The sequence below is a fragment of the Zophobas morio genome, unplaced genomic scaffold (assembly GCF_036711695.1).
Source record: "Zophobas morio isolate AGI-343-1 ecotype UQ-CSIRO unplaced genomic scaffold, CSIRO_AGI_Zmor_V1 ptg000046l, whole genome shotgun sequence".
In the NCBI taxonomy this organism is placed as follows: Eukaryota; Metazoa; Arthropoda; class Insecta; order Coleoptera; family Tenebrionidae; genus Zophobas; species Zophobas morio.
The window spans coordinates 4,476,371-4,492,746 of NW_026972151.1; the positions used below are offsets into that span (position 1 = coordinate 4,476,371).

Here is a 16,376-nt window from a genome sequence, read left to right on the forward strand (position 1 = left end):
GATAAGCAATCGGGTGTTCAGGGTTGTAAATTACCATTATCATAATCCTAAACGATTGAGGATTTCCAATAGACACTTTTGCAAACATTCTGCACCTGTACAACCCCTACTCTTTTTCTATCACTCATACTTTCCTTGTACAACCCCTACTCTCCTTGTACAACCCCTATAAAAACGGAAAAATTTGCACGTAAAATTCATAGTTCCATTAGTCGTCGAGAACACAGCTTCTTCAGACAGTTCAGAATGGCAAATTCTCTGCAGTTGTTTACTCCGGCAAAAATCACGGACTCCTGGTGTTTGGTTTGCTGCCACGCCGAGGTCTCTCGTCGGACAACGTTGTATTGGGGAAATCAAGGACCCATTTGCGACGGCTGCTACAAAAAAATACATCTTCAAGCAGCAGCCACTGATGCACACAACACACAACCACATCATCGGTAAGTAAAATTTAAGTTTCCTTGTTTCCGATCTAATTCCTTTGGTTTAGTTCTAGAATGGAAAATTCCCTGGAGTTACCCACTCCTAGGAAACTCACCGACGACAAAAGGTGGTGCTCACTGTGCTGCGACGCCGAGGTCCCTCAACGCGCAACCCTGGAGTGTCCAAAATACGGACCTCTTTGCCGCCGCTGCTACAAAAATATCTGGGAGTTGTGGGAAGAGTGCAAGTGGATCGGACGTCGATAACTGTTGCCGATTATTATTATTGGAAATGTCCTATGTCTATTGTGTTTTTTTATCATAAAATTTTGTTTAGTTAATTATTATTTATTATTATATATTTTTTTGTAAATAAATAGCCAAAAACAAAAAAAAAACTATTTCTTTGTCTTACACATTTATTTTATTTTTAATGCAATGATCACAACTGTGAACAGTTTAGGATTTTAAGAAAGATAACGAACAAGTTATTCTTATTATACTCGTAATATTTAATGATCAAAGAACCCTAGAAAGCATGTGACCGAATTGCGGTAAAGATTTTGCTTAAAGCTCTCTCCACACAGTCGTTAAAAGATGTCAAAATAAGGCAAAACACTGAATCATTTTGCGCCTTTATTTTAACAGTTGAAGAGCAAGGCCATACATGTACATGCTCATGACATAAAAACGTTTAAGGAAGTGTTTTGAAATAAAAACTAAAGTGCGTAAAACAAGAGTCCATTTTCAGCGAAAACTGTAACTCGGTGTGCTTTTAAAAAATATCGAGGTGACAGAGATTTTTTTTATACTTTAGGCTCCGTTCTTAGTTTTCTTCTAAAATTTTACTTCTGTTAGTACAAAAACTGCAATGCATTTGGGGCGAATTTTGGTAAGTTAGATAACCCAAAATATTAGCTTATGCGGTAAGCTGTAATTTATGGCCCACACAATGGAGCATCTTTTAAATACCTCACTTTACGTTTTGTGTGTTTGGTAAAGAGAGTGCTGATATTCCTGCCTCTGTACACTGAACTTCTACATTTATATACAGCGTGTTATTGAAAGGTACGTACAAAATAAAATCGGCAATTGGTCTCGAAGTATGGGTGCTAAAACTTAAACAAAGTTCAGGTAAAAGTGTTCTCCTTCTAGAGATAAAAATTATTAAAATTTATGTCAAATTCGTTGTACGCCTCTGATAAAAAGATCATCTCTCGTTTCAATAGCAACATTGAGTCTTGATAAAAGTTTCATTGTTACAGTTGCTAGGATTTACTCAAATAAATTAATTTTACCTATTTATCCTTCAGTAGCGTCTAAAAAGGTTGGATAAGGGTTAATATTCTCCTTAAAATTTTGATAACACAAAATAAGTTTTTCAGACTTCTTAGGTTTCGCGACGAACTGTCCATTTTGTTGTACGTACCTTTCAATAACACCCTGTATTAAACAGTTACAAAAGAAAATATAAATGTAAATACTGTAATATGTAAATAATAATCAAAAGTATATATAATGAAAACGAAGCAATCAATAAAATCATTTTAATAATAATAAAATAAAAATTATAAAAATTATAAAAAAAGCAAAGACTCCCTCAACGCAGAAAATTCAACAGTTCATACTTATTGGCAAAAAAACTTAAAATTTTTCTATAAACCTTTTTTCAACATATTTCGGAGTTGTTGATTTCGACTCCACGGCGAGTCAATAGCATGGCATTTAAATAAAGTTTTTCTAATTCAATTGCCATATGTTTATATCGGAAGTCATCATCTCTTTCAATCAAAATATAATCTAAATCTACGTCCGTGTAGATGATAATTGATAAAATAACACCGTTTTCCCCAGTTAACAGTTAACCCAGCACCTGATACATATACTTAGTTGTGGTTAGGGTTCAAATGAATTGTATTATCTTCATTTATTGTATAATAATTAATGATTTTATTTTTAATAGCTTCTTTAATATTCGCAAGCCGCATATGAATATTTAATCTCTGCAATTGAACCAGAATTTATTGACCCATCTGGAGAAGCTCTTAAAAATTGGCAATTAGATATTTGTATAGACTTGTTTGTAAGGTTCGTATAAAACACTATTTGCCAAAGTAGAAAATAAAATCCCACCTAACTGCCCAGTTTGGTATCCCTTTTAAGATTTTCAATTTTTTTTATATAAAAGACTAAGCTGAATTATTTTTCTAATTTTAGAACAATAATTACGAAATATCTATATTCCATTTTTTCTTTAAAATAATGTTCACCATATTGTTTTGCAGCCCGAACTTTTTTTATACACTACTAGCCCCGTCGTTTATAATTTCCTCATACTTACACAATATTTTCATTACTTTCTAGAATTTTTCTTTACATTTTAGATTTTAAGCTGGCATTATATATTGTAAAACTTATTCTTTATTTTTACCGGAAAACCCAAAGGATTAACGACACTAATAACTAAGTACTCGTAATCCGATGATCAGGGAATGCTTAATATTGTATAATGACTTCTGCGAAAGCTGAGGTAATTATCAAATTTATTATTGTTACAATATTTCGTAAGGGTGTATTTGTCTAAGTGTAGAGATTGGAAAATATGCAGCAAAATTTTGGCAAATATGATCATATGTTATGCATCAAATTTAAGCAAATATGCAGTAACTTTCTTAATATATGCAGAGATATGCAGTTGCATATGCTCCAAAAATAAAAAAAAAGCGTAATAACTAATAACCGAACTAAATTTATTTACAAATTACAAAAACAGGTTTCCCGAGCTTACATTTTATTACAAAAAATACATAAATCACATTGCAGAGTGGTTAATTACATCTCAATAACACATAAATCAGGTTTTTAAAGATAATATTCTTATACTAAAAAATAAATACAGGTGTCTCAGAAATAAGTACATTAATTTTAATCAGTTATAGAGCTCATTGAACTCAACAACTTTTTTTAGTAGAGTTTTGTCACGAACTTTTTAATTATCAAGTTAAAAATTGTTAAAGTTATATCCCAATTAAGGTTACCCGCCCATGGATCCTTAGTCACCCATGGGCACTAATAATTATTATAATTAATAATGTATGGTCAAAAACAGTTACTAGGATACGTATTTTCCTAATCGTGTCAATGTGACAAACATTTAGAGAGAAATTGAAAATCCTGCTCCCTAATGGCGTACGGAATTTCATCGGCCCAAATGTGGGTGTTGAACACCTTCCCTCGTGTAACCGACCTCATCAGTTGATGGTATAAGAGATACAAAATTTGCTTGTTCGTTTATTTTTCTATTAACCCACTTACAAAAGTTTTGCCTACGTGGTAAGTCTGTTAGTTTCAATAACTGAACTTTCTGGTCCTGAAAGGGGTACATTTGTTCTCTGAGTATCCTCCAAATACTACTCTCCGATACATCACACTAGACAGTGATACGTGCTAGTGCCCGGTCGAACTTCGCCACTCTTCAAAACAGCCTCTTCAATATTAGCAATTCTATTACTACGTAACTTACCCCAATCCTGAGGTGCAGGTTTACAAGATCCGTACTCTCGAAAATGCTGCAACGTTCTTAAAACTGCGCACATTTGGCAGACGACGATTTGGGAGGTTTTCTGAAAAAATTCGTTGGGCGCGAGTGCCGTTTCCCCGAGTTTCACCGTACGTTAAAACGATATCGGTGCATTCCAGATTTGAAAACAAAGCCATTTCAACACATTTCGTCTATAAATTAGAAATCTGTGCCAAACAAACTTTAAAGAGACAACGTTTAATCATGGCCGCCTAGTATAAAGATTATGGCCTATCCAGAGGCATGGTAGAAGGAGACATGGTATAGGCATCCGATGTACCAATTTAAAAATGGTCTGCGCATCCATTTGTGACGTTAGGTGGCATCAACGTCCTTGTGACTCTTGTGAGCTTCACTAGGGAAGTCTAGGGAATTTCAGCTTGAGTTGTCATTGCTCTGTCCAATACATCAATTAGTTGTCGGATAACGAAAGTTTGTATTTTAAATTTCGCGCTAATTTCACCCCACTTGACGTCACACCCGATGCGTATGCCTATACCATGTCTCCTTCTACCATGTCCAGAGGTACCATACGTGCTGCCATCTATTAATAATTCAAAAACGACAAAAGAATTATTAACACTTTTTGAAAGGCACAAAGGCATTCATACCGAAACAAACCACCATTACACGTTTTGAAGTCTCATAATGTCAAGTCAAATTAAAATTATGCTAAATTATTAAGTGTAATTATTAATAGATGGCAACACCTATGGTACCTCTTGGACAGGCCATACTCTTTATACTAGTCGGCCATGGTTTAATAAAAACATTAACATAAAAATGATTATCAGTGTCAAAACAGTTGCTAGGGTACCTTCTTCATTGTTGTAGTGTTGTTATTAATTGAGTTATTATTTAAGGTGAACATAGACGGCTCGTGATTATATGTGTGGGAAAATTCGAAATTCGACTTGAGTTTTCGAAAAAATGCTAGATAAAAAAGTTGTTCCGTTTCACGAGTTCTGTTACTGGTTAAAATTAATGTACTTATTTCTGAGACACCCTGTATAAACAGAACAAATTAAAAATTACTAGTAATCGACTGTTTAATTACCACTGTGGTAACAATTTCTTTTTAAATATTTTTGAAAAATTTAGACAAAAAGTTTTTCCGGTGATTTTAAAGTATGTATTTGTAAATAGAAAAACTGTTCCTCCTTGAAAAATAAGTTCAGGAAAAGATTTAATCCATAAATTATAGTGAACCAAGAGCTATAAGGTTATATGGCCATCATAAAATCATCCCATTGTGTCGAAGTTAAGTTGTTTACAATAGAAAAGGTTTTAGGGTCGTAAATAACGAGTCCACGACAGCTCGACCGACTCTTGCGGTTTCGTTCAGGGGCGGCTTTCACTAAATATGAAAATCCACCACTCCACTATTTCTTTGCTACCTGCAGCCGCTGAGGGTTCCGAAATAACCACTCGCTTTGAAAGCCGGCCCTGTTAAATATGAGCAAGAAATGTTTAGAAGATGATTTATTGCCAACCGGTAAGCTTAGTGCGAACCACACACCTTATACCTCTTGGTTCACTACAATTTGAGTTATCTTCGATATGTTGACACACCTGTATCGCTTTAAATGCTAACTCACCAAGAAAAATAATGGGATAACGTCTCTTAGACCTTAATACACTTGAACGAACAAAAATAATGGGAATGAACTGTATTTTCAAAAGTAATTAGAGCCCAAATTTACCTGGAAGGATGGCTTAACACCCATTGGTTTCTCCAAACTACCATAAAACCCAAACCATTTCTAGTTATTTCAGGACAATATTTGCGATATGATTCATGAAATTTCGTTTTTCTAGATCAATGCCGATAGAATGACAATTATTTTTACTTCCCGAGCGTAAGCAAAGGAAGTATTGTAATCGAGTCCGACGGCCGACTCTCTACTTTTACATTTTCTCGATCTTTCTTGACCCCTAGAAAACTAATAAATGGGTCTCCCTTTTCCGTCTGTTCGTCCGTGTGTCCGTCTGGCCGTCTGTCTGCCGTCCCGGATTTTTATTAAACAGATAATCTCCGAAAGTACTGGACCGATTGTTGTGAAGTTGTGTACTTATATTAGGAATATCATGTAGATGGTAAAACGCTAACCAAAATTTGTCTAATCAACCCCACCACCAATGTGATGACGTCATTCAAAATTGTACATAGTAAATGGGTTTTAAATTGTATAAAATAACATAGTCCTATACATGTAGTTTACGATTCCGAATTGAGTTTTTACCCGAAACGTGCAAATTTTTGGAAAAAAAAATCAAAATTGTAAAACAACATATTGCAATTTAATTTTGAATCTGCTAACCCGAATGTTTTGAAATGTTGCAGATGTTTTAAGGCTATGAAGAGCATCATAAATTTTTAGTCAAAATATATTTGGTCATCCCCTCCAAAAACTTGATGACGTCAGCTCAAAATTTTGCTGAATAAATCCGATCTAAAATGTACAAAATATGATGAGCCTCTTCTTGTGATTTATCATTCCATTCATATTTTTTGGAATTGCATATACAGGGTGACCCAAAAAAATTAATGAATGCGTAAACGTATTTTATTGATTTAATCAGGAACTACAGAAGCGAATGTTTTGAAATCTTGCAAATGTTTTAAGGTTATAATGAGCATAATACATTTTTAGTCAAAATATATTTGGTTATCTTCTCCAAAAAACTGATGACGTCAGCTCAAAAGTTTGCCGAATAAATCCTATCTAGAATGTACAAAATACGATGAGTCTGTACTTGCAATTCATCATTCCATTCATATTTTTTTAATTTGCATATACCGGATGACTCAAAAGAAATGAATGCGTAAATTTATTTAATTGGTTTACTCAGGAACTAAGTACAAAACCGAATGCTTTGAAATCTACTGCGAAAAAAAACATAATAGACATGCAGTCGTCACGTTTCCGACAGCGAGGGAAGTACTGTCTAAACTCTTTAGACCAATTTTTTTATAGCTGTATTCATTTTTAATTAGCATGATTCGTTCACATATTAAATATCAAGACTTAGATTAATACAAAAAATAAATTTCATAAAATCCGCTCTCTACTCACGAATTTCACTAACTTTGTAAAACTATTTGTTATAATGTCAAATTTTCATATTGGAAAACGTTGGGACTACATAATAAGCGAGGCAATGTATAAAATTGTTGTGCGACAATAAATAAAATCTATTAAATAAGTAACAAACACTCGCATTGGGCCTAAATTAGTGATTAGTGTAATTTTTAAAATCATTGTTTTTCAACAGTTACACATTTTTAATATGTGGGTGTTGAATGATGCATGCAGCTTAATAGGTCGGTTACATATTTTAAAACAGTGTAATGTGTAGATGCCGGAAGAACATATAATAAAAAAAAAGAGAAATTAGAAATAAACAAGTGCCAAACGTGATAAAGAAAGTTAAACTGTAAAGTTAAAAATTATGTTAAAATTCTGTGAGGAACGGGAGAATGCAAAAGTCTGTACTTAGCACCAGTTGTTGTAAAGGGATAAATATAATCTCTTGTCGAGTTCTGAGAAATATACAGCAGGGTTCGTCTGACAGGTAGTTGGGTCGTTAGGTATTAGCATGGCTACCGATATTTGACGGCGACTCTACTAATCTCTATTCGTCTTAAGGGCTTTTACCAACGGGATAACCACCCACTGCAATAAACGGTCGGATACATCAATGTTTCTTTACATGGAATCGGTGCCGTACGCGAAAAATTTCTAAAATTCTTTAAACACAGTCTTGATGAATACATTTACAGCGGGATTAAACAATAAATACTAATTAGCAGTGGCGGCTCGTCAGATGAGGCAAGTGAGGCGGCGCCTCACAGCATATATCTTAAGAACAGATTGACTTAATTTATAATTAAAAAAGAGCTTTCAATGTATTTTTAGTTACAAAAATATGTTGAAATAGCAAATCTGTACATGATTTTTTATTTTTTACGCTTCCTGCTGACATTTTCCGTTGAATACCGTACGATTAAGCCCCTAGTTCTTTAACTGAAGCGCCCAGAACGTCGGTTCACTTGAACCAGCGAAGCCCAATCACAGACACGGATTTCCATGGCTCAGCTCCTATACTCCTATACATGCGTTCGCTCGGAACTGAGGCGATATATTCGGTGCTTCTCGGCCAATTTCGGCGTACTCATTAAACCATTTTTCCATTTATTTTACAGAACGGTAGGGTTGCGGGGTGCGTGGGTAATTAGCATGAACGTGAATAAAAACCCACGTGTTGGTGTTTTGTGTTATTGTCTCTTTCATAGGTACAGGTGAGTGAAAAATGAATCCCGAGTACGATATCGTCATGTTGCTTCTTGAAACGCCGTTTTCACGGCGAACCGAGCTAGAACGTGGGCAAATTTTGCTAAATATCGAGCAATCAAAACCGTTAATTCATTTAACTTCCATTGATAAGCGACAGATCGTCAGTACTCCAAGTCTTTTAAATCAACTTGGTACCTACGAAACATATAAATGGCTCTGCCGTAATATTTACATAACATCCGGGGATATAACGATTTAAAGAATTTCATCCGAAGTGGAAAGTTACATGCAAGTTCCAAAGTACACATTAAAAATTTCATGGGCTTAAAACGTTTAGAAAAGGACACAACAACTATTCCCGAATCCCTCCAAGAAAGTGCTACTTTCAACAAAATTTTGACTTGTAAAAACATCGTTGATTGAATGTGTTATGGGTGTTATTATTATTATTATTAGGACCTACCACTGACCCGGGAATGACCGGTATTCAGGCAAGACTTCTATCATTACTAACTAGTAAGACCAGGTAATATTACTATTATTGTCAAATTTCTATCATCGCCTCACCACATCAGACAGTCACGAGCCGCCACTGCTAATTAGTCGGAAGATGGCAGATGGATGCGAAATCTATTTGGTTTAATTTTCTTTCTTTTTGGATGCTTTGAAAAATATTCAAACTGATTTCTATATTAAAATATACGTGTATAAAAACGAAAAACGGTATATTGCAAAAGATGTATTTGGTAGATATATGCTTATAAAATATAAAATTGTTCAATTCAAAAGGAATGAAATTTCAAGGTATAATTTTGTGGAATGTGTCAGCTACAAATTTGCTAATATTATGTCTTAGTTGTAGATAGTAAAATCAGTGGCGTAACTACTGGTGTTCCATGTGTTCGCCGGAACACGGGCCCGCCGCTTCAAGCGGCCCGGTCCGGTCACACGAACACTTTTTCGGTTAGATTTTTCATATTATTGCCCAAATTACATCCCGAAATAAAAAATTCGAAAATGTGCGGTAATCCCAAGATCGATAGTTCATTGTTATTTACGAATTTTTTTCTACAAAGGGCTGGACTTTTGGCGGCATCTCAATATCATAGACTAGATAAACTTGGGTTTTAGCGACCGGCACCGGCGGTCGAAAATGCAGCAGCATCCGTTTCTAATAAACCTGTCGCAGTGTCGCAATCCCATTATGGCAAATCTAACACCCCATGTAGTAAATTACCAAACTTTATCCGACAAAAGTATGACTAATTTATGATGCAAAACAACAAAATACTTAAATTTTGTCATCAGATCTACAGTGAAATTTCATGCTGTAATAAGAGGTGAAAAAAATTCAGTTTCAGTTGTGATTTATGAAAATTTTCGTATTTTAAAAACTATTTTAATTTTGTACTTCTGGTGCTTTTTTGGAATAATAAAATACATCTGATATATGTTACAACTAGTGGGAAATTATTACAGAATGACCTACCTGAACTAGTGTCACTGAAATTATCACAGCATGTTTCACTTTTCTTACAATACCTCTTTCGGTGGCTTCAGCGGAAAGATCTTTTGCGAAATTAAAAATGACTAAACATTTTTTAAGAAAGACAATCAGCCAATGCAGATTATCTTCAATAAATCTGTCAATTGGAATTCAAATTGCCAGAAGCTTAGATGTGTCAAATTTTGTATCAACTTGTGCCCATTGGAAAGCAAGAAGAAAACAATTTTGAGATAAAAAAAATGGCCATTTTTATCTATACTTCTATACTGACTTTTATTATAAAGCTGAAGAGTTTGTTTGGTTGAACGCGCTAATCTCAGAAACTGCTAGTTCGAATTCAAAAAATCTTCTTGTGTTGGATAGTCCATTTATCGAGGAAGGTTATACGCTATATAACATCACACTACGATCAATAGGAGCGGAGCAGCAATGAAAAATATTGGAAAAACGGGAAAATTATTCCTACTTGGACAGCTTCCGTTGCTTACGCTGCTTGAACAGTTATTAAAGTTACATAAAAATCATGTAACTTGTAATTGTTCCTTTCCAAAAGTTCTAAAAAAAAGGTCCGCGAGAGCATATGTCTATCTTTTAAAGTCGACTCAGTATAATCTTTTTTATGGTAATGAAGTTTGTTCTAAAATAATCTAATATAAAATTCTGGTGTCACAATGTTTGTAACCAAGCTCCTCCAAAACGGCTTGATCCATTTGTATGAAATTTTTTGTGTATATTCGGTAGATCTAGTAAACTATTTTTTATACCCCTAAGTGATAAGGGTGGCAAACCAATTTTTTTTTTAATTTTTAGATATTTTTATTTTTTCAAGATTTGGCATCAAAAAATATATATAACCCTAAATTTTCACCCTTCTACCACCAATCCCCATTTTTTAATAACGATATGAGTATCTTTTCTTTCATCCACAGATGCGCTCCCCGATTTTTTAATTTTTCATTTCTTTAATTTATTCGTTTGCTCTTTTTCAAGTTTTCAATTTAAAATTAATCACCTTTCCAAATTTTCGATTTTTTTTTTTCAATTGTGAAATTTTTCAATGTATCAATATACAATTTTTCGTTTTTTGAAATTTTTTTGTTTTTTCAGTTTTTCAATTTTACAATTTTTTGAATTTCAATTTTGGATGATTCAGTTTTGCAATTTTCCCTTGCGTTCTTCAACTTTTGGATTTTTAAATTTTTCGTTTCTACAATTTTGAAAGAATATCAGGTGCTGTTGTTGTGTGTGTATTTTCAAAGATTTGTAGAGCATCTCAGAGGTCCCTTCTTTTATGAATCTTAAAGAATCTCAGGCTACCAATTTGTCTTTTTTTACAAAAGTTAAAAAAAATTCAGATGTTCATTGTATGTTTTTTTCAAGAATTTTAAAAATTTTCAGGGCCCCCTTTGATCCTTATATTTCTTTTAAAAAAACATATATCTATTTCTAAAAATTTCAAATTCTGCTAGTGTTAATAACAAAAATGTGGAGCCCCTTAGTAAGCTTAAATATGCCATTTATAGAAACAAAATAATCTAAAACACCATAATGCACATCTGATTCTTAGAACCTTCATTACTTTGAGATAAGCAATCGGGTGTTCAGGGTTGTAAATTACCATTATCATAATCCTAAACGATTAAGGGTTTCCAATAAACTCTCTTGCAAACATTCGACACCTGTACAACCCCTACTCTTTTCCTATCACTCCTACTTTACCTGTACAACCCCTACTCTCCTTCTACAACCCCTATAAAAACGGAAAAATTTGCACGTAAAATTCATAGTTGCATTAGTCGTCGAGAACACAGCTTCTTCACACAGTTCAGCATGGAAAATTCTCCGCAGTTATACACTCCGACAACTCACTGCCACGACTGTTGCAAAAAAATACATCTTCAAGCAGCAGCCACTGATGCACACAACACACAACCACATCATCGGTAAGTAAAATTTAGGTTTTCTAGTTTTCGATCTAATTCCTTTGGTTTAGTTCTAGAATGGAAAATTCCCTGGAGTTGCCCACTCCTAGGAAACTCACTGACGACAAAAGGTGGTGCTCACTGTGCTGCGACGCCGAGGTTCCTCAACGAGCAACCCTGGAGTGTCCAAGATATGGGCCCCTTTGCCGCCGGTGCTACAAAAATATCTGGGAGTTGTGGGAAGAGTGCAAGTGGATCGGACGTCGATAACTGTTGCCGATTATTACTATTGGAAATGTCTCATGTCTATTGTGTTTTTTTTATCATAAAATTTTGTTTAATTAATTATTATTTATTATTATATATTTTTTTTTGTAAATAAATAGCCAAAAACAAAAAAAAACTATTTCTTTGTCTTACACATTTATTTTATTTTTAATGCAATGATCACAACTGTGAACACTTTAGGATTATAAGAAAGATAACGAACAAGTTTTTGTTATTATACTCGTAATATTTAATGATCAAAGCACCCTAGAGAGCATGTGACCGAATTGAGGTAAAAATTTTGCTCCACACAGTCATTAAAACATGTCAAAATAAGGCAAAACACTGAATCATTTTGTGCCTTCATTTTAACAGTTGAAGAGCAGGGCCATAGATGTACATACTCATGACATAAAAATGTTTAAGGAAGTGTTTTGAAATAAAAACTAAAGTGCGCAAAACAAGAGTCCATTTTCAGCGAAAACTATAACTCGGTGTGCTTTTAAAAAATATCGAGGTGATAGAGAATTTTTTATACTTTAGCCTCCGTTCTTAGTTTTCTTCTAAAATTTTACTTCTTTAAGTACAAAAACTGAAATGAATTTCGGGCGAATTTTGGTAAGTTAGGCAACCCAATATAGTAGCTAAGGCGATAAGCTGTAATTTATGGCCCACACAATAGAGTACCTTTTTATTTTGCGTTTTATGTGTTTGGTAAACAGAGTGCTGATATCCCTGCCTCTATACACTGAACTTCTACATTTACAGTTACACATGAAAGTATAAATGTAAATACTGTAATATGTAAAAATTAATCGAAAGCATGGATAATAAAAACGGAGCAATCAATAAAATCATATTAATTATAATAAAATAAAAATAATAAAATATAATAATATTTCTTCATTTATTGTACAATATTTTTTAATGGTCTTATTTTTAATAGCTTCTATAATATTTTTGTCGCAAGCCGCCTATAAACATTTAATCTCTGCAATTAAATCAGAATTTATTAACCCATCTGGAGAAGCTCCTAAAAATTTGCAATTTGTTATTTGTATAGACTTGTTTGTAAGGTTCGTATAAAACACTATTTGCGAAAGTAGAAAATAAGATATGGCTTGACTGTCCAGTTTTATATCCTTTTTAAGAATTGCGAATTCTTTTATACAAAAGACTAGGCCCATTTTTGCGAAATTTGATACAATTTTTAAGAATATTTTTAAGAGTGATACATATCTGCTTTAGTTGTTTGAATTATTTCTCTAATTTTAGAACAATAATTACGAAGTAGGTATGTGATTTCTATATTCAATTTTTTCTTTAAAATGATGTTCACCATATTGTTTTACAGCCCGAAATTTTTATATACTACTAGGCCCATTGTCTATGATTCTCCTATAACGTAAATTGTGAAGTTCCTCAGACTTACACGGTGCTTTCTAGAATTTTTCTTTACATTTAGATTTTAAGCTGGTATTATACTTATACCTATTGTAAAACTTGTTCTTTATTTTCACCTAAAAACCCAAAGGATTAACGACATTATTAACTAAGTACTCGTAATCCAATGAATTCAGGGAATGCCTAATTTTGTATAACTGCTGCGAAAGTTTAGGTAATTATTAGAGATGTACCGACTGTAGGTCTGGCCGACTAACCGACTAGCCGATTGTTCGGCCAGTAAAAACCGACTAGTCGGCCGACTGTTCGGCTTTGCTAAAACCGGTTTATAAATGCGACAGACAGTGTGTTTTTTTTTCTATTTCTTTGATTACCTTAAAAATTTGTTTTATTTTAATAAAAGGAATAACTGAAATTCCTTTGTTTCCCAGAAAATGTGTTAAATTTGTTTGGATAATTTTAACATTTAATTTTTTTTAGTAACTCAGTACAAAAATAAAGAATAACACAATTTAAGGCCAGTTTATACAATATTTTAACTGAGATTAAGTTGATCGCACATTTAACAAGGCCATTAGCGACGTCTGATTGGCGTAGAGTCGGTCACATGGTACTTCAACGCGGGGTTAAAAATTAAATCGCAATTAAATATTTAATTGCGGTTCTGTAAACCAGGTTTAATTGTTTTATATACTACTTTGATTTTAATTAGAAGAGCCGACCGATCGGCTGTGTAGCCGACTAGTCGCCGACTGCAGCCGACGATGAAAAATGGCCGAATAGTCGGCTTATCCGACTGGTCGACCACTAGTCGGTACATCCCTAGTAATTATTCTTACAATATTTCGTAGGGGTGTATTTGTCTAAGTGTAGAGAGCGGAAAATATGCAGAAAAATTTTGCGAAATATAACTTTCTTAATATATGCAGAGATATGCAGTTGCATATGCTCCAAAAATTAAAAACAAAGCGTAATAACCGAACTAAATTTATTTACAAATTATAAAAACAAGTTTCCCGAGCTTACATTTTATTATAAAAAATACATAATACTTAAATCACATTGCAAAGCGGTTAATTACATTTCACTAACACATAAGTCACATTTTTAAAGATAATATTCTTATACTAAAAAATAAATATAAACAGAACAAATTAAAAAATAGTAGTAATCGACTATTTAATTACTATTGTGGTAACAATTTCTTCTTAAATATTTTTGAAATATTTTAACAAAAAGTTTTTCCGGTGATTCTAAAGTATGTATTTGTAAATAGAAAAACTGTTCCTCCTTGAAGAATAAGTTCAGGAAAGGATTTAATCCATAAATTAATTTGAGTTATCTTCGACATGTTGACATGTATCGCTTTAAACGCTTTCAATGCAAGCTCACGATGAAAAATAATAGGATAACGTCTCCTAGACTTAATACACTTAAGTAACGAACAAAAACATTGGAAATGAACGGTCTTTTCAAAAGTAATTAGTGCCGGAATTTACCTGGAAGGATGGCTTAACACCCAGTGGTTTCTCCAAACGACCATAAACCCCAAACCTTCCGAGTTATTTGAAGCTCAGAACAATATTTGCGATATGATTAATGAAATTTCGTCTTTCTAGATAAATGCCGATAGAATGACAATCATTTTTTACTTCCCGAGCGTAAGCAAAGGAAGTATTGTAATCGAGTCCGTCGGCCGACTCTCTACTTTTACGTTTTCTCGATCTTTCATGACCCCTAGAAGACGAAGAAATAGGTCTCCCATTTCCGTCTGTCTGTCCGTCTGTCCGTCCGTCTGTCCGTCTGTCCGTCTGTCCGTCCGTCTGTCCGTCTGTTGTCCCGGATTTTTATTAGACAGATAATCTCCGAAAGTACTCGACCGATTGTTGTGAAATTTTGTACTTATATTAAGAATATCATGTAGATGGTAAAACGCTAACCAAAATTTGTCTAATCATCCCCACCACTAATGCGATGACGTCACTTCAAAATTGTACATAGTAAATGGGTTTTCAATTGTATAAAATAACATAGTCCTACACATGTAGTTTACAACTCCGAATCGACTTTTCACCCGAAACGTCCAGATTTTTGAAAAAAAAATCAAAATTATAAAACAACATTTTGAAATTTAATTTTTAATCTACTAACCAGAATGCTTTGAAATGTTGCAGATGTTTTAAGGCTATAAAGAGCATCATAAATCTTTAGTCAAAAAATATTTGCTTATCCCCTCCAAAAACTTGATGACGTCAGCTCAAAAGTTTGTGGAATAAATCATATCTAAAATGTACAAAATATGATGAGTCTGTACTTGTGATCTATCACTCCATTCATATTTTTTGGATTTGCATATACAGGGTGACTCAAAAAAATTAATGAATGCGTAAATATATTTTATTGATTTAATCAGGAACTACAAAACCGAATGCTCTGAAATCTTGCAGATGTTTTAAGGTCATAAAGAGCATAATAAATGTTTAGTCAAAATATATTTGCTTATCCCCTCCAAAAACTTGATGACGTCAGCTCGAAAGTTTGCCGAATAAATCATATCTAAAATGTACAAAATATGATGAGGCTGTACTTGTCATTTATCACTCCATTCATATTTTTTGGATTTGCATATACAGAGTGACTCAAAAAAATTAATGAACGCGTAAATATATTTTATTGATTTAATCAGGAACTACAAAACGGAATGCTCTGACATCTTGCAGATGTTTTAAGGTTATAAAGAGCATAATAAATGTTTAGTCAAAATATATTTGCTTATCCCCTCCAAAAACTTGATGACGTCAGCTCGAAAATTTGCCGAATAAATCATATCTAAAATGTACAAAATATGATCAGTCTGTACTTGTGATCTATCACTCCATTCATATTTTTTGGATTTGCATATACAGGGTGATTCAAGAAAATAAATGAAAGCGTAAATTTACTTTACTCACACACACAATAGGCATGCAGTCGTCA

The 16,376-nt window shown here is 33.5% G+C and overlaps 2 protein-coding genes across 3 annotated transcripts; both read left to right on the forward strand.

Moving 5' to 3' along the window:
- Positions 1–89: 89 nt before the first annotated feature.
- LOC135141955 (uncharacterized) lies at positions 90–714 on the forward strand. Of its 2 annotated transcripts, none has more exons than XM_064073568.1 (2): positions 90–440; positions 491–714. In XM_064073568.1, exons 1-2 carry the CDS (start codon positions 247–249, stop codon positions 687–689), a joined length of 393 nt encoding a protein of 130 aa, XP_063929638.1. In that variant the 5' UTR covers positions 90–246; the 3' UTR covers positions 690–714. The 2 variants fall into 2 exon arrangements, with proteins under 2 accessions (XP_063929638.1, XP_063929639.1); XM_064073569.1 differs by having other exon boundaries at positions 497–714.
- A 10,732-nt stretch (positions 715–11,446) lies between these two features.
- Positions 11,447–12,028, forward strand: LOC135142358 (uncharacterized). The gene is made up of 2 exons (XM_064074047.1): positions 11,447–11,750; positions 11,801–12,028. Exons 1-2 carry the CDS (start codon positions 11,638–11,640, stop codon positions 11,997–11,999), a joined length of 312 nt encoding a protein of 103 aa, XP_063930117.1. The 5' UTR covers positions 11,447–11,637; the 3' UTR covers positions 12,000–12,028.
- The last annotated feature ends 4,348 nt before the right edge of the window (positions 12,029–16,376 follow it).